The 20,041-nt window shown below is 41.9% G+C and overlaps 1 protein-coding gene across 1 annotated transcript in view; it reads right to left on the bottom strand.

Annotated features, from left to right (window-relative positions):
- Nucleotides 1–289: 289 nt before the first annotated feature.
- LOC118363824 (heparan-sulfate 6-O-sulfotransferase 3-B-like) overlaps nucleotides 290–20,041 on the bottom strand; it is a 26,760-nt gene continuing 7,008 nt past the window's right edge. Inside the window, exon 2 of the mRNA XM_052488667.1 lies at nucleotides 290–1,782. Within this exon, the coding sequence (XP_052344627.1) occupies nucleotides 1,017–1,782 (766 nt within the window). The 3' untranslated portion in view covers nucleotides 290–1,016. The remainder of the gene's footprint in view (nucleotides 1,783–20,041) is intronic.

Consider the following 20,041-nt stretch of genomic DNA (forward strand, 5'->3'; position numbering starts at 1 on the left):
GGTAACTTTGGTAATTTACTCAAATAACTTTAAAAATATTTATATGCATATATGTATACATTTTTTTTTTTTTATATCTGTGTCCGTATTGTCCATGAGTTTCTAGTGGATAGATCATATGGTTCAAGAGAAAATAGCCTAATTAATGAAAAAAGCATCTAATTAAGAATGGCATTATTTTCATCTTACTCTGCAACTCTTCCAACTATTGACTTTTTTTCACAACTGCCACCACATTGGCGCCAACACATTTACAACAAAGACAGTCAAATAAATAAAAGCGTGTGAAAAAAATCTAAAGGTGTTTAATGCTGAAACCCTCATATTAAACACCAATGGTTTTGATTGATGGTTTATATTAGGATAATATTTGACAGGTTTTACATTTAATTTCTTATTTTAGAATAATCTTACTTGATTATTTTATACATTTTACATGTGATAAGGCCACATAGAGGGCCACAGATAATTACTGACACCTGTGATAATCTGAAGTACCCAAAATGGCCAGTAGATGCCATCTGATAAAATATAAAAAGAAAGCTACCAAAATCCTGGTAGTTTACTGGTAAACTTCAAAAGTTTCCAGTAATATACCCTCCCATTGCAACCCTAAGCGAACCACATTACTTTTCAAGAATCCTGAGGCGCTTATTTTGTTTACGTACAGTCCCATGGAGATTCTGATCAAATCTTGTAGAATGTCCATTTGACACTAGAGTTGTTCACCTACTTTGAAGAACAGACAAGCATTAGAAAATGAACACACAATAAACTCTGCATGAGAGGAGAAACAAAAGTTGACAACATCATGATAAATAGTAATAATAAATACATCTATTTGAAAGATTAAGACACCATTGGGCAGCCCAAGGCAGAGAGAGAGAGAGAGAGAGAGAGAGAGAGAGAGAGAGAGAGAGAGAGAGAGAGAGAGAGAGAGAGAGAGAGAGAGAGAGAGAGAGAGAGAGAGAGAGAAACTGACAGGAAGTACTAGTCCTTGCATGGGTGTTGCGGCCTCACCATCTCACCACCTGGCTGCTGTAGTCCTCTGTGGTGGCTACACCTCCCACCTCCTCCCCTTCCACCCCCTCTATCTCCCTCTCCTCCTCCTCCCTCCTGGCTTTGGAGATGGGGGCTGTGTGCTGGTGTAGCCGCTGCCTCTCCTCCTGCCTCTCCTGCCTCCTCCTCAGCCTCTGCTCCTGGTGCTGTGTCTGGCGGCTGTACTGGTACCTCCGGAGGAACAGCTCCTTGGCATACTCGTACAGCTCCACGTCCAGGGCGTTGAGCCCCTCGATGCGCCGCCGCAGAGCCCCCTCCCCCACCCCCACGCTGGCCGCCCGCGTGCTGTTGATCTGCGTGAAAGCCTGGATGAAGCGCAGGCCGAACGTCCGCTCAAACAGGTACTGCGTCTTGCGCTGGAACTCGGTCAGGCCGTAGAAGGCCATGTTGCGGAGGTTGTTCTTGGCACTGGCTAGTAGGACACGGCCGCGCTCCCGTTCGGCGCCGATGGTGGAGACGTTGTAGCAGCCCACCAGGCTGAGGTCGGCCAGCATGCGGACCTGCCGGTTGTTGGCCAGGTTGGAAGGGCAGTCCATGAAGTTGGTCAGCGTGACCCCGGTCCAGTCGTCACCACTGTAGCAGGCGGGCAGTTCGTCCTGTGTGGGAGAGCGGCCGTCACACATGTGCAGGGCAGTCTTCCAGGTGGCGCCACGCTGCACGTGCTTCCACTCGCTCAGGTAGCGGGAGACAGGGTCCCTTAGCATGGTGATGTAGTAGAAGTTCCTGCAGCAGCAAAGACAGAAAAAGACATTTGTTTCAATACTTCCTTCCTTTCCATGTCTCCTTTCCTTGTTTCCTTTCCTCTGTGCTCTCCAATCCGTAATGACAGAACTGGGAAGTGGGAGAAGTGGGAGCGTTAGAGAGAGTGAGACTGGCACACGTCTTTCACTTTCCCTCCCTCTATGTAACACTCGCTGATGAGCTAGGAGGTGGCAATGAGCTATAATTATTTGACCATGTGAGAGAGAGAAAAAGGTGGAAATGGGGCGATGAATAGAATGAAGAAAATATCATATTTCTCACATTTAAAAATAGCCAGCATTAGAAGATAGGAAACTCTCATAACGCTCTCTCTAAACAGTGATCCTAATGAGCTGAGAGCACAGTGGGCTATCTCATTTTTCATACTGAATAAGAGACATTTCTCATCCTATTGCTAGGCCTCCCTAGCTCCTGAATATGCGTACCTCGGTACATTCCTTTCACTGCGTAACAAATAGCTACATTTAAGTAGCATGTTGCGCTCTACTGTCCTTTTTCTGAAAACGATGAACTTATCGAACATCCAAACCTTGCAGGATTTCTTCTAAATCAGAAAAAGGGAATATAGTCTAAAGATGAGTGTAGTGTATAGAATCACTTTTTTTCTAATACAGATCACACCGCACTGCAGTATTGTTTTTACATGATCCCGTAGTCAAATAAAGTAGGGGAACCGTTTTGGGCACCCGACAGGTACCACGGGGAGTTTGAGAATTGAGATCAAGACTAAAACCTTGAAAGCTGCAGCTACACGGCAAAGTAAACATCTTGTATGTGTCAAATGCAGAGCGCTGCTTTGTTTTCACTTCGAGGTTCAAATAAAATCAAATTTTATTTGTCACATACACATGGTTAGCAGATGTTAATGCGAGTGTAGCGAAATGCTTGTGCTTCTAGTTCCGACAATGCAGTGATAACCAACAAGTAATCTAACTAACAATTCCAAACCTACTGTCTTATACACAGTGTAAGGGCATAAAGACGGCAGAGCTGCTAGAGACTCATGAGGAGCGGGTAGCAAAAGAGTTGAGACTGCCAGAGGAGACGAAGCGTCACAAAGCATTCACTTGTACATTCTGATGGAGAAGGAACAGACGCTTTATACGATAGAATATCATAGTCAACACTGAGCCGCTAACATTTTGCCTGAACAGAAACTGAATTGCTTGAACAGGATTTTCTCGACGGTGAGCAATGGTGTTGAGTAGTCAGAGTATGTCAGATGTTGTCTCTATACTGATCAACAAATATTGATTTCGACCAAAACTCTTAGGGGTAATTAAGGAAAGGGAAATGTCAGTCTGCACCACTGAAGTGGTAATAATGGCTCGGTGGCTGCCATTTAAAGAACCATCTGACTGTTGACCTTTTGGTGCAGGGGACACACACACACCACCCTCAAAGGTAATTAGGAGATTATTGTCGGGTGGCAGACTACCATCGACCGATATTTTAATGTGTCAGCAGAAATAGATCCTAACAAAGTTTTTTTTTTTCATGACACACGCGCGCGAGCGTGAGCGCACACGCACTCACACAGACTCACACATACGCACACACGCACTCACACACACACACACTCCAAGCCGTAATGGATATTCGACCACAGCACAGGCTGCAAATGAATTAAACTGGCACTGAGAGTGTGGGGAGAAATGGATACACTCCCAGAGCTGTACAGAGAGATGGACACACACTCTCAGAGCTGTACAGAGAGATGGACACACACCACTCTCAGAGCTGTACAGAGAGATGGACACACACTCTCAGAGCTGTACAGAGAGATGGACACACACTCCCAGAGCTGCTGCCTACACAGTGTTTCTGGGAAGAGGGCATTTTAGACCCCTATTACAGATGTAGGATCTTTATTTGATCACTCTTTTGTTGCTGAGAATTTTCCTGCACCACTGGATATGCATACATTCACAGAAAACCCGCACTAACGCACAGTTCTATTAAGAGTATTTCACTTTTCATGTTACTACATTTTGACCAGCTAATAGCCTAACCACTGTTCAAGCAACATTATGGACTAACCGTTCAAATCCTGTTGCTGCAGGATTATTTTGCTGTGACAATACTGGTCCAATTAAGATTCTACATAACCACAGGACAGGCCCATCAATATGTCTCCGCACAATCCAGACATTCTAGCTCCATCCTTCTATTCTTCCATAGTGACCTATTGACATGAATGGACGAATGTCAAAGTGCTCCGATTACTCGTCTGTGTGTGTGTGTGTGTGTGTGTGTGTGTGTGTGTGTGTGTGTGTGTGTGTGTGTGTGTGTGTGTGTGTGTGTGTGTGTGTGTCCGAGGGACAGAGTGGTTGGGAAGGTCGGAGCATCAGTCAACAGTTATTAGAGTCCGTCATCAAACGATGGAGTGTTCAGCTTTATCTTACTGGGCAAAACAACAGTGCACACACACATTGTTTCAACATGCACACGTTTGGCATGTAATTGACCTGGGCGAACATCATATTCTGTAGCAGGATGGATGTTGACTTACAGACGGGCTACACTCCATGCATTTACATATATACTGTACAAAAAATATAAACGAAACATGTAAGGTGTTGGTCCCATGTTTCATGAGCTGAAATAAAAGATCTCAGACATTTTCCATACCCACAAAAAGCTTATTTCTCTCAGATTCTGTGCACAAATTTATTTACATAGTGAGCCTTTGCCAAGATAATCCATCTACCTGACAGGTGTAGGATATCAGGAAGCTAATTAAACAGCACAATCATTACACAGGTGCACCTTGTGCTGGGGACAATAAAAGGCCACTCTAAAATGTTCAGTTTTGTCACACAACACAATGCCACAGATGTCTCAAGTTTTGCGGGTGTACCACTGGCCTGCTGACCGCAGGAATGTCCACCAGAGCTGTTGCCTAACGAATTCATTTCAATTGACTGATTTCCTCATGCGAACTGTCACTCAGTTAAATAGTTGAAATTGCTATGTGTTGCATTTATATTTTTGTTCAGTATACTTGTTTCATTTCTACAGCACATAAGAAACTCCAGTCACTTGAAGCTGACTAGAGCCTAAGGGCTTGCTTTTAAAAAATATATATATTTTACCTTTATTTAACTAGGCAAGTCAGGTAAGAACAAATTCTTATTTTCAATGACAGCCTAGGAAGAGTGGGTTAACTGCCTGTTCAGGGGCAGAATGACAGATGTCGTTTAGCTGGGGGATTTGAACATGCAACCTTTTGGTTACTAGGCCAACGCTCTAACCGCTAGGCGACCCTGCCGCCTCAGTGGCTTTCTTGTTAGCGCCAGTCATCTTTAAAAGGGGATGACATCTAAATAAAACAAGCTGAAAATGTGAATGTCCAAAACTATTTAACGCCAAATCCTATACACTCTGTGTGCTTATAGACATATATTATGATCCCTTATAAATGAGAGTCAAACAATGCTTAGGGCCCATCTGCATATGGTGACAAAAAAAGAGAGTTTAGCTGGCAGCCACTTTGTTCCCAATCATTTCGACCTAACTAAAATGGGACATCGTGCCAACTAAACATCCTCATTACATGGGGAATCTTCTCCATTTCTTCTGTGTAGACCTTTACTGCAGTCAAATGACCTAGTGGCCTCATGGGTAGAATGTTATTCATATTTTTCCTAATTTCCTAATTAATAAACATTCTTATTTTTTTTAACACATAAAACTAGTGTGGATTTCTGTCAAACGATTTTTATATTTTTCCTTATTCCATTATGTATATGAAGTGTAATATTGGGATGCAAACTCAAAATGTAATACATTTCAACTCTATATCTGACATGGTGCAGGTGTCTTCTTGTTTTAAGACTACCAAGAAACACTCTGTGTGACCCTTATTCAGCCCACTGCAGTAAAAAGGTTCAACGCTGCAGGTACATGGACAGATCTAGCTTCCCATCCTCAAACCGGTACATTAACCCCTGACCTTAGATGACCGTCTACACTACAACTGCCTCCCACTGTTTCAACAGCTGTAGCGGGTTGCTACTCCTCTAATGAATACCTGTGATATCTACTGGGTTTCCATAGTGGAATGAGACAGCTCGGATTCTATTAGCGCGACTGGAGGACTGATCCTGCCTGATGACTTCCTTGAGAAACAAACGACTATTTCCACAGAGCTCAGGCAGAGAAGTGCAGGCAAATGAGCCCAGCTCCTCTCTGTGTTGCTCTGACAAAATCCCCGTGTCACTTCAATTCAAATTGTGTTGCAACAAGGAATATGAACATGTACTGTAAGAAGCCGATATAATTTACTAATAGTCACTAATATTTATTGAAATAAAGTAGTAAAACACGCAATTTAGGGGAAAGTATGTAAATGACCAACAACGTAATTCACTACTAGATAATAATTTTCATTCAGAAGAACACCCCTCCTCATCTTCTATTCAATGCAAAGGCTGTGGCTAAAATGGCACCCTATTCCATGTAGTGCACTTATTTTGACAAAAGTAGTGGATTGTATAGGGAATAGGGTGCCATTTCAGATGCATCTGACCCAGTGGCAGAGAGAGGCCTCTATCCACCCTAATAAGATGAGTGCCTCTCAATCATTCATAACGGACCATTTCAACAGTGCATAGGAGCACTCTGGGCAAGCAATCAATACTGCCCTGCCAGGACTCCCAGTGTCTGTCTGATGGATGGTTGAATAAAGATAATTGGTCAAATATTTTAAAAAACTAAATGGGCGAAGTTGGCTTATGGCATTTAACACGGCTGGACTTGTATCCACTGGAATTTAGTAAACTATACAGTGTCTGCAGTGTCTGCTGAACTTTTTGACACATTTCTCCGGTTTAGAAATGTCTGAGGGAAACAGATGGTGTTATGGGTACTCGGACCCATGATAGTCAGGAAGATACTTGGACACAAACTCATATGATTGAAAAAAATACAACTCTTAAGAAAACACTATGCTGCTATATCAGACAAAGCACTCCATGACTAACGTAAATGAATGGATGGGACACTTCAAACAGGAGCAAGAGATGTTGAAACACCTTGTATTCCCATAGACCTAGAATTCTATGTCTATTTCTATGCCCCTCTTATGGCCTGATCTCCAAGTCTCCTTCATCTGCAGCGCAGACAGCCTCTCATTGATTAACCTGAGTGTGTGGGGCGAACTTGACGCTCTTGCCGTCTCCCCCCTTGCCTCCCCTCACCTCCCCCTCGCTTGCTTAGGCTTTCAAGGCACTCATATTTCCGTAGAGGAAATGGGATCAATATTAGCCAAGACAATTCTCATTCATTACCATTAAGGACACACACTGGCTTGATGAGGTGGAATTGAGTGACTTACTGGAAAATGGCTCAAATTAAATACAATTGTATTGGTCACATGCTTCATAAACAACAGGTGTAGACTGACAGTGAAATGCTTCATAAACAACAGGTGTAGACTGACAGTTAAATGCTTCATAAACAACAGGTGTAGACTGACAGTGAAATGCTTACTTACCCAGCAATGGAGAGATTCTCAATAAAAAAAGAATAGCAAGAGGAATAAATGCACAATGAGTAACGATAACTTGGCCATATACAAGGGGTACCAGTCGGTGTACAGGGGTAATTGAGGTAGATATGTACAGTTGAAGTCGGAAGTTTACACACGCTTAGGTTGGAGTCAATAAAAACTTGTTTTTCAACCACTCCGCAAAATGTCTTGTTAACAAACTATAGTTTTGGCAAGTCTCTTAGGACATCTACTTTGTGCATGACACAAGTAATGTTTCCAACAATTGTTCACAGACAGATTATTTCACTTATAATTCACTGCATCACAATTCCAGTGGGTCAGAAGTTTACGTACACCAAGTTGACTGTGCCTTTAAACAGCTTGGAAAACTCCAGAAAATGATGTCATGGCTTTAGAAGCTTCTGATAGGCTAATTGACATAATTTTAGTCAATTGGAGGTGTACCTGTGGATGTATTTCAAGGCCTAACTTCAAGGCCTACCTAACTCAGAGCCTCTTTGCTTGACATCATGGGAAAATCAAAAGAAATCAGCCAAGACCTCAGAAAAACAATTGTACTCCTCCAGAAATGGGTCTTCCAAATGGACAATGACCCAAAGCATACTTCCAAAGTTGTGGCAAAATGGCTTAAGGATAACAAAGTCATGGTATTGGAGTGGCCATCACAAAGCCCTAACCTAAATCCCATAGAAAATTTGTGGGAGAACTGAAAAAGAGTGTGCGAGCAAGGAGGCCCTGACAACCCTGACTCAGTTACACCAGCTCTGTCAGGAGGAATGGGCCAGAATTCACCCAACTTATTGTGGGAAGCTTGTGGAAGGCTACCCGAAATGTTTGACCCAAGTTAAACAATTTTAAAGCAATGCTACCAAATACTATTTGAGTGTATGTAATCTTCTGACCCACGGGAATGCAATGAGAGAAATAAAAGCTGAAATAATTCTCTCTATTATTATTCTGACATTTCACATTCTTAAAATAAAGTGGTGATCCTAACTGACCTAAGACAGGGAATTGTTACTAGGAATAAATGTCAGGAATTGTGGAAAAACTGAGTTTAAATGTATTTGGCTAAGGTGTATGTAAACTTTCGACTTCAACTGTACATATAGGTTGGGTTAAAGTGACTAGGCAACAGGATATATAATAATTAGTAGCAGCAGTGTATGTAATGAGTCAAAAGAGTTAGTTCAAAAAGGGACAATGCAGATAGTGCGGGTAGCTATTTGGGTAACTATTTAGCGGTCTTATGGCTTGGGGATAGAAGCTATTCGGGGTCCTGTTGGTTCCAGACTTCGTGCATCGGTACCGCTTGCCGTGTGGTAGCAGAGAGAACAGTCTATGGTTGGCTGGAGTCTTTGACCATTTTTAGGGCCTTACTCTGACACCGCCTGGTATAGAGGTCCTGGATGGCAGGGAGCTCGGCCCCAGTGATGTACTGGGCTGCACACACATCCCAGCTGGTCAGCTGCTATGAGTACGCAGCCTTATGAATGTTAACCTGTTTAAAGGACTTACTCACATTGGCTATGGAGAGCAAGATCACACAGTCGTCCGGAACAGCTGGTGCACTCATGCATGGTTCAGAGTAGTGTTGCACGGTATACCAAAACTTCTGTACTTTTTTGATACTAGGTGTTGATACTAGGTGTTAAGGCATTATGTTAGATACCCACTGCACAGAAGTTAACACACTTGAATAATGTGACACTGCCTGTAGAAATGTTGAAACTGTTAATTATTTTTCACAAAACAATGTCTATACAGGCTAGAACCCTTTACAATGAAATACTGGTAGCATCCAGCTTTGTAGGATAACTTTCCTTGCTAGCTTACAGATAAATCTGACATCAATTCACTACCCTCGTCCTTTGTTTGTGATCAGCCAAATGAAATCAGCAAAAAATGCTGATTTCAAAGCTGATTGCCAAAATGTTATTAATTTACTTATTCGGTCTCTCATTAGCGAACTAACTGCATTATGAATGTTCGTTATTACAGGTTAAAGAGACAGAGCACATTTATATAAAATAATCTACTTCTATGCAAATGTTGTTGATCAGTGCAATAAAATAAGTCCCAAATGGAAGGGAAACAGATTGCTTGTCATCTGAGGCCCATGAAATCTGCTAAAACAAGCTCAATAACTCAACACACTCCTATTGAATATGTATTCACCTGTTTTGTGGATAAGGCTATATGTTGATTTACAAAATGTATCAACAGAGATTTACCATTCAAATAAATGATTACCATTATGTAGTTAGATTGGTAAACAAACAAAAAATCAAATTGATTGTATGATTGTATAATTGATTAATTCACTTATATATGGCTGTCTCTGAAATATGTTGATGTAAAAAAAAAAAAAAAAAAGGCGCTCAAAAGATGCCCAAAAATTTAACAGAGCAGCAGCTGAGTTTATCTGTCTGGATCAAATGCCATTCTGTGGCATTGGCTAATATGCCTTATTTTTTGCCTTGGTATCGTTTTGGTATCGGGTATTGTGATGGTATCGAGTATTGTGACACTAAATCTGGTATTGAAGTCAAAATGATGGTATTGTGACAACACTAGTTCAGTGTTGCTTGCCTCGAAGTGAACATAGAAGGCATTTAGCTCATCTGGTATGCTCGCGTCACTGGGCAGCTCGCAGCTTGGTTTACCTTTTTAATCCGTGATAATTTGCTAAACCTGCCACATCCGACGAGTGTCAGAGCCGGCATAGTAGGATTCAGAACATATTCCAGTCTGTGCGAAACAGTTCTGTAGCTTAGCGTCCGCTTCATCGGACCACTTCCGTATTGAGGGCATCACTGGTACTTCCTGTTTGAGTTTTTTCTTGTAAACAGGAATCAGGAGGATAGAGACTGGCTAAAGGGAGGGCAAGAGCCTTGTATGAGTTTCTATGTGTGGAGTAAATGTGATGTACATTTATGTTGCATTTAGTTGTACAGGTGATATGCTGGTAAAAATGAAGATAAACTCATTTCCGTTTCCCTGCTTTAAAATCACCAGCCAATAGAAGCACCGCCTCTGTATGTACATTTTCTTGTTTGCTTATTGCCCTGTACAGCTCGTTGAGTGCAGTCTTAGTGCCAGCGTCGGTTTGTAGTGGCAAATAGATAGCCATGAAAAATGTAGATGAAAACTCTCTTGGTAAATAGTATAGTCTGCATTAAAGATAAAAAACTGAAAATGGAAAGGGGGATACCTAGTCAGTTGTACAACTCAATGTATTCAACTGAAATGTGTCTTCCGCATTTAACCCCTCTGAATCAGAGCGGTGCGGAACCTTTACTCAGTACTTTGTTGAAGCACCTTTGGCAGCGATTACAGCCTCGAGTCTTCTTGGGTATGATGCTACAGGCTTGGCTCACCTGTATTTGGGGAGTTTCTCCCATTCTTGTCTGCAGATCCTCTCAAGCTCTGTCAGGTTGGATGGGGAGCATCGCTGCGCAGTTATTTTCAGGCCTCTCCAGAGATGTTCTATCGGGTTCAAGTCCGGGCTCTGGCCGGGCCACTCAAGGACATTAAGAGACTGGTCCCAAAGCCACTCCTGCGTTGTCTTGGCTGTGTGCTTAGGGTCGTTGTCCTGTTGGAAGGTAAAGCTTCTCCCCAGTCTGAGGTCCTGAGCACTCTGGGGCAGGTTTTCATCAAGGATCTCTCGGCACTTTGCTCCGTTCATCTTTCCCTTGATCCTGGCTGGTCTTCCAGATCATCCCCACAGCATAATGCTGCCACCACCGTGCTTCACCGTAGGGATGGTGCCATATTTCCTCCATATGTGACACTTGGCACTCAGGCCAAAGAGTTCAATCTTGGGTTTCATCAGACCAGGGATTCTTGTTTCTCATGGTCTGAGAGTCCTTTAGGTGCCTTTTGGCAAACTCCAAGCGGGCTGTCGTGTACCTTTTACTGAGGAGTGGCTTCCGCTTGGCCACTCTACCATAAAGGCCTGATTGGTGGAGTGCTGCTGAAATGATTGTGGGACAAGTCAAGGGGTCGGAATACTTTCCGAATGCACTGTATATTATCCATGTCCTTGTTCAGCCACAACTCAGAGAAACATTGAATATTAAAGTTCTTAAGTTTGCTCTCTCGTGACTGTACGTTCACCAAAAGAACAGAGGGTAAAGGTGGTTCATTTCCTCGTCAACATCATCTCATCAGGATGGCGGCTCGTCTGCCTGTCTTGCCCTGTCGCTTCCTCTTTCGAGTCCCGGGGATTAGTGCCTGGTCTGGAGTAAGCAGCAAGTCCAGAGCTGTCGAATCATTGAAATATAAATTGTCATCCAAATCGAGGTTAGTGGTCGCTGTTCTGTCCAGAAGCTGTTTTCGTTCATAGGAAATTATGGCGAACACATTATGCACAAAAAAAATAAGAATTGGTCAGGAGCCTGTAAAATGGCTGTTTTAAGTCTGTGTACTGTCCCCCCCATAGGAAGTTTGGCCAAACTGAGACTACTGTCTGTGATTCCAATGAGGTGAATAAGTCCATCAGACATTTCAATAAATCACGGTTGCCTGACCTGGTACTTGTGTACTAGCGTTCCTACCCTACCCTTACTTCTGCCATATTGTGTGATACTGGTAGATAAGAGGTTTGAAAGAGGTGGATGTTTCTACTTCACACTGAAGCTAGGGTGATGATGGTTCTCGGGGAGTGTACCACACAACCAGTGCAAATCCAATTCATTCGTGTCACTAACACCACACTGAAGCTACATTCACCCACATAGGGTACACGAGGCGTACCATTTTCTATCATACATTTTCATCTTCACAATAACCCAATCGGTTGTCCTATTCCCAAACTTAACACCCTCAAACACTCTCCGACACCCCTTTCTGGTGTGGGAATTAGCTTCTCTGCAGGAGACCCAGAGGGTGTGAGTTTGTGACCTCCTGCTCCCCGGCCCCCTGCAAGAGGTGGAATTTGCTGCTGGGAATGGAGGTTGTGTCCTTGGTAATGTGGTCATGCTTAGTGGCAGATCACTTAGTGGCAGATTCATTCAATACTTACTGTAGGGCCTGAAAGATTGTCAAAACAGGGAACTGAAGATAACATCTAAAATCACATCACCTAAACATTTCTTTCAGAATATTAGAATGTCAGTATGGGAGTTATATTAATGTGAGAAACGATCAGATGGGAGTTGGATCATCAGTGTGTCCATTGAGCCAGAGCCATGTGGAGCTGTGTGACAACTGCCAGCAGTCACACTGTAGGAGATATCCTCCCCAGTCTGGTCTAGAGATCTACTTAATGAAAACTCAAACACAGAGAGAGAGAGAGAGAGAGAGAGAGAGAGAGAGAGAGAGAGAGAGAGAGAGAGAGAGAGAGAGAGAGAGAGAGAGAGAGAGAGAGGAAGTTATAGAAGAAGAGGCAAATAGGGACAGGGAGACAAACAGACACAACGACACAACAAAGAGCTGGAGCTCTACATTATAAACCCTCGCTGCCCCACAGGGTCTAAGAAAAATACAGACAGAGGGTGAGAGGGAGAAGTGACAAAAAAGAGGCAGGGAATGATATAAGTGATGGATAAAAGAGCATAGATGCTATATATACAAAGGCCCTTCTTAGAGCCTGCAGGGAGGACAACTCCACAGGAGTTGAAAGACCTGCCTGAGCTGTCTGTAGAGTAAGGTCAGATCCTAGAAATAGAATGAAACTCATTCCAGTTCTATGGGTCAGACTGACCTCTTGTCCATTCACACTCTCAGCACTGTCTCCGGCTCGTAAAAGCCAAGTGTGGGAGTGAACAGATTCATTCACTCTAGTGTGAGATTGATTTTGTTAAATGACTGATTGATGCTCAAGCCAGTTCCAGGATTGGAAGGTGTGGTGTTGTTGGGGTAATTCACTTATAATGACTGGAGCCCAGAGATCATCATGGTCAGGTAAAAAAATCGAACTAGCCCCAATTATGGCAACTGAGCTCAATAAGTCCTCACTGAGAATATTTGATACAGAGCATCAAGTAACGTCAGAGCTCACACTTGGCAGAATGGGACTGTTAGTGTGTCTCTCTCAGTGGGTTTGTCCCAAATGTCATCCTATTCACTAAAGGTCACTAGTTTTAACCAGAGCACTATGGGCCCTGGTCAAAAGTAGTGCACTAAATAGGGAATAGCGTTCCATTTGGGACAGAAACAAATGTTTCTCTTCCTGAATGTAAATGACTGTCATCATGTACAGTTGAAGTCAGAAGTTTACATGCACCTTAGCCAAATACATTTAAACTCAGTTTTTCACAATTCCTGACATTTAATCCTAGTAAAAATGCCCTGTCAGTTAGGATCACCACTTTTATTCAATAATAGTTGAGAGAATTATTTATTTCAGATTGTATTCCTTTCATCACATTTCCAGTGGGTCAGAAGATTACACACACTCAATTAGTATATGGTAGCATTGCCTTTAAATTGTTTAACTTGGGTCAAACATTCCTCTGATGTCAAGCAAAGAGGCACTGAGTTTGAAGGTAGGCCTTGAAATACATCCACAGGTACACCTCCAATTGACTCAAATGATTTCAATTAGCCTATCAGAAGCTTTTAAAGCCATGACATCATTTTCGGGAATTTTCCAAGCTGTTTAAAGGCACAGTCAACTTAGTGTATGTAAACGTCTGACCCACTGGAATTGTGATACAGTGAATTATAAGTGAAATAATCTGTCTGTAAACAATTTTTGGAAAAATTACGTCCTAACCGACTTGCCAAATCTATAGTTTGTTAACAAGAAATTTGTGGAGTGGTTGAAAAACAAGTTTTAATGACTGCAACCTAAGTGTATGTAAACTTCCGACTTCAACTGTATTAGGGACCAATCAGATCACTTCTTCACTCTCTTCTGTTCGACGGCGTGTATAGTCTCTCTCCACAGATGAAAAGTGAATGCTGATGCAACACTCATTTAAAGCAGGGAAAGATGCTACGTGCTAGCCAAGCGTGAACAGCTGTGTGTGAAATCCTTGTTTCCTTTAGAGACGCTGTCATAACTTAACACCACTCGTTCGGCTGATGCTGTTGGATTAAATAGAGTTGTGCATTTTAATTGAGCAATTAGTGGACGTGACTGAGCAGATCACTTCCTCTACTGGAATGCTCTGCCAGTTGTGGTGATAATAGAATACCTTTCTATACCCACACATGCCCATGTGCCAACACACACACACACACAAATGCCCACACACTTACTGTACATCCACAGTACAATGTGCAGTCCATTACAAGCCCACAGAAGAATAGGCAGAGAAGGTATGTTACTCGATACAGCACAGAGAGAGAGACAGACTGGTAGAGAGAGGGAGAGACAGAGACAGAGAGAGCGAGAGATAGAGTGAGAGAGAGAGAGAGAGAGAGAGAGAGAGAGAGAGAGAGAGAGAGAGAGAGAGAGAGAGAGAGAGAGAGAGAGAGAGAGAGAGAGAGAGGGCTAACTGTGGCTCTCTGATGGTCTCAGATCTGGGATGCTATTTCGGGAGCTACAGGAAAGCCCCAGGGTTACTGGTGTGGAGACAGTGGAGTAAAATGAGAGATTTACCGGGTAGATCTTGGGTAGTGTGTGTGTGACAGAGAGAGAGAGAGAGAGAGAGAGAGAGAGAGAGAGAGAGAGAGAGAGAGAGAGAGAGAGAGAGAGAGAGAGAGAGAGAGAGAGAGAGAGAAAAATATTTGTTTATCCATTTCACTTGCTTTGACAATGTAAACATGTTTCCCATGCCAATAAAGCCCATTGAATTAAATTGAGAGAGAGAGAGGGGAGTAGCAGAAGGAGAAGGAAGGTGAGGGTGAGAGGGAGAGGGGAGTAGGAGAAGGAGGGCGAGGGCGAGGGTGAGAGGGAGAGGAACGGAGGGTAGGCGGGGAGACACCAAAGAATAATTGTCCCGATTGGTGTTTTTAAATCACTGATGAAGGATTTTGAGGCTGATTCCCTGACCTGTCAATGTTTTTAATTTCCTGTTTTATACTCTTGTGATTTCAATGTTTTTTACTAGTTTACTTGTAGTTTTTCACGTTGTCTGTCTGTAATTTTTTTGTAATGACTTGGCGCTCTTGAAAAAGAGATTTTAATCTCAATGAGCCCTTCCTGGTTGAATAAAGGTTCAAATAAAATAAAAAAGAATAATAATGGTCTCTCCAGTGAGTTACTTGGACCCCAATGTATTTCATCCTTCACTTCCCCCCCCCCAGCACATGGCAGCACATATTTCTCAATTGACAGAAACCTGCTTTTGTTGCAAAGACTTGGACATTTCCTAAAGATGAACTATACAAGTCAGGAGTACTGTCAGGATTTTAGTAGTTAGCATGTCACCTTTCTCTTTAACACGGTTATCAGAAAGACCATGTACTGCTTATGGAACTACATACAGTAATAGATGGAACCACAGCATAGGCCTACAGACACAGATAACCAAACAGATAATAACACAGTCACATATCACTTACGAGCATGTCATGATTGCTTCTCAGAAAACAACTAACATGAAAACAGTCAAGTTATGTCTCTATTTCAAATGACCTTATATTAGAGAAATTCAGAGTCAGACAAAAGTATTTTGAAATTCTTTGACACAGCCATTGGCATGCTACTACTCTAATACTCAAACCTGGAGTGTTAGCAATTACAGTAGCTCGACATGTTAATCGTAGCAGTTTCTTTCTTCAAAATAAGTCACTTCCAATCCTTTGGGTTGTCTTGGGTGAGCTACACGCAGCACTCACCCCACACTAGAGGTCGACCGATTAATCGGAATGGCCGATTAATTAGGGCCGATTTCAAGTTTTCATAACAAACGGAAATCGGTATTTTTGGGCACCGATTTAGCCAATTTTTTTATTTTATTTTTTACACCTTTATTTCATCTTTATTTAACTAGGCAAGTCAGTTAAGAACACATTCTTATTTTCAATGACGGCGTAGGAACGGTGGGTTAACTGCCTCTTTCAGGGGCAGAGCAACAGATTTTCACCTGGTCAGCTCGGGGGTTCCAATCTTGCAACCTTACAGTTAACTAGTCCAACGCTATAACGACCTGCCTCTCGTTGCACCCCACAAGGAGCCTGCCTGTTACGCGAATGCAGTAAGCCAAGGTAAGTTGCTAGCTAGCATTAAACTTATCTTATAAAAACAATAAATCAATCTTAATCACTAGTTAACTACACATGGTTGATGATATTACTAGATATTATCTAGCGTGTCAAGAGTTGCATATAATCTGACTGAGCATAGAAGCATACAAGTATCTAACTGAGCAGTGGTAGGCAGAAGCAGGCGCGTAAACATTCATTCAAACAGCACTTTCTTTACGTTTTGCCAGCAGCTCTTCGTTATGCATCAAGCATTGCGCTGTTTATGACTTCAAGCCTATCAACTCCCGAAATGAGGCTGGTGTAACCGAAGTGAAATGGCTAGCTAGTTAGTGCGCGCTAATAGCGTTTCAAACGTCACTCGCTCTGAGCCTTGGAGTGGTTGTTTCCCTTGCTCTGCATGGGTAACACTGCTTCGAGGGTGTCTGTTGTCGTTGTGTTCCTGGTTCGAGCCCAGGGAAGAGCGAGGAGAAGGACGGAAGCTATACTGTTAGACTGGCAATACTAAAGTGCCTATAAGAACATCCAATAGTCAAGGGTTAATGAAATACAAATGGTATAGAGGGAAATAGTCCTATAATAACTACAACCTAAAACGTCTTACCTGGGAATATTGAAGACTCATGTTAAAAGAAACCATCAGCTTTCATATGTTCTCATGTTCTGAGCAAAGGAACTGAAACGTTAGCTTTCTTACATAGCACATATTGCACTTTTACTTTCTTCTCCAACACTTTGTTTTTGCATTATTTAAACCAAATTGAACATGTTCCATTATTTAATTGAGGCTAAATTGATTTTATTGATGTATTATATTAAGTTAAAATAAGTGTTCATTCAGTAGTTATAATATATATATTAAATAGATACATGTAAAAAATTAGCCGATTAATACGTATTTGCTTTTTTGGTCCTCCAATAATCGGTATTGGTATCTGCGTTGAAAAATCACAATCGGTCTACCTCTACCTCACACACACACACACACACAAACACACACACACACACACACACACACACACACACACACACACACACACACACACACACACACACACACACACACACACACACACACACACACACACACACACACACACACAGCTGTTACTGTAATACCACGCACACAGAATCTCTGTCGTGAAACCTGTGTACTCAAAACACTTCATGATAAGACAGAAAAAAATAGGGGAAAGGAAGTAGAAGTAGAAACTGGCTTGTATTCGGGACTTTAGTGATGTGCTATACATACACATGAAGAACAACTGGCTTGTATTTGGGACTTTAGTGATGTGCTATACATACACATGAAGAACAACTGGCTTGTATTTGGGACTTTAGTGATGTGCTATACATACATACACATGAAGAACAACTGGCTTGTATTCGGGACTTTAGTGATGTGCTATACATACATACACATGAAGAACAACTGGCTTGTATTCGGGACTTTAGTGATGTGCTATACATACACATGAAGAACAACTGGCTTGTATTTGGGACTTTAGTGATGTGCTATACATACACATGAAGAACAACTGGCTTGTATTTGGGACTTTAGTGATGTGCTATACATACATACACATGAAGAACAACTGGCTTGTATTCGGGACTTTAGTGATGTGCTATACATACATACACATGAAGAACAACTGGCTTGTATTCGGGACTTTAGTGATGTGCTATACATACACATGAAGAACAACTGGCTTGTATTTGGGACTTTAGTGATGTGCTATACATACATACACATGAAGAACAACTGGCTTGTATTCGGGACTTTAGTGATGTGCTATACATACACATGAAGAACAACTGGCTTGTATTCGGGACTTTAGTGATGTGCTATACATACACATGAAGAACAACTGGCTTGTATTCGGGACTTTAGTGATGTGCTATACATACATACACATGAAGAACAACTGGCTTGTATTTGGGACTTTAGTGATGTGCTATACATACACATGTAGAACAACAGGCTTGTATTTGGGACTTTAGTGATGTGCTATACATACACATGAAGAACAACTGGCTTGTATTTGGGACTTTAGTGATGTGCTATACATACACATGAAGAACAACTGGCTTGTATTCGGGACTTTAGTGATGTGCTATACATACACATGAAGAACAACTGGCTTGTATTTGGGACTTTAGTGATGTGCTATACATACACATGTAGAACAACAGGCTTGTATTTGGGACTTTAGTGATGTGCTATACATACACATGTAGAACAACAGGCTTGTATTCGGGACTTTAGTGATGTGCTATACATACACATGAAGAACAACTGGCTTGTATTTGGGACTTTAGTGATGTGCTATACATACACATGAAGAACAACTGGCTTGTATTTGGGACTTTAGTGATGTGCTATACATACACATGTAGAACAACAGGCTTGTATTTGGGACTTTAGTGATGTGCTATACATACACATGAAGAACAACTGGCTTGTATTTGGGACTTTAGTGATGTGCTATACATACACATGAAGAACAACAGGCTTGTATTCGGGACTTTAGTGATGTGCTATACATACATACACATGAAGAACAACTGGCTTGTATTCGGGACTTTAGTGATGTGCTATACATACACATGAAGAACAACTGGCTTGTATTTGGGACTTTAGTGATGTGCTATACATACACATGAAGAACAACTGGCTTGTATTTGGGACTTTAGTGATGTGCTATACATACACATGAAGAACAACTGGCTTGTATTTGGGACTTTAGTGATGTGCTATACATACACATGAAGAACAACTGGCTTGTATTCGGGACTTTAGTGATGTGCTATACATACACATGAAGAACAACTGGCTTGTATTTGGGACTTTAGTGATGTGCTATACATACACATGAAGAACAACTGGCTTGTATTTGGGACTTTAGTGATGTGCTATACATACACATGTAGAACAACAGGCTTGTATTTGGGACTTTAGTGATGTGCTATACATACACATGTAGAACAACAGGCTTGTATTTGGGACTTTAGTGATGTGCTATACATACACATGAAGAACAACTGGCTTGTATTTGGGACTTTAGTGATGTGCTATACATACACATGTAGAACAACAGGCTTGTATTTGGGACTTTAGTGATGTGCTATACATACACATGAAGAACAACTGGCTTGTATTTGGGACTTTAGTGATGTGCTATACATACACATGAAGAACAACTGGCTTGTATTCGGGACTTTAGTGATGTGCTATACATACACATGTAGAACAACAGGCTTGTATTTGGGACTTTAGTGATGTGCTATAGATACACATGAAGAACAACTGGCTTGTATTTGGGACTTTAGTGATGTGCTATACATACACATGTAGAACAACAGGCTTGTATTCGGGACTTTAGTGATGTGCTATACATACACATGTAGAACAACAGGCTTGTATTTGGGACTTTAGTGATGTGCTATACATACACATGTAGAACAACAGGCTTGTATTCGGGACTTTAGTGATGTGCTATACATACACATGAAGAGCGACAAGTTTGTGTATAAATCGGGATCTGCTCCTTAATCTACCTACAGATGATAAAACGATGTAATCTCTAATCTCCCATAAAGGAGTGT

This window comes from Oncorhynchus keta, chromosome 30, assembly GCF_023373465.1.
Source record: "Oncorhynchus keta strain PuntledgeMale-10-30-2019 chromosome 30, Oket_V2, whole genome shotgun sequence".
Classification (NCBI taxonomy): domain Eukaryota; kingdom Metazoa; phylum Chordata; class Actinopteri; order Salmoniformes; family Salmonidae; genus Oncorhynchus; species Oncorhynchus keta.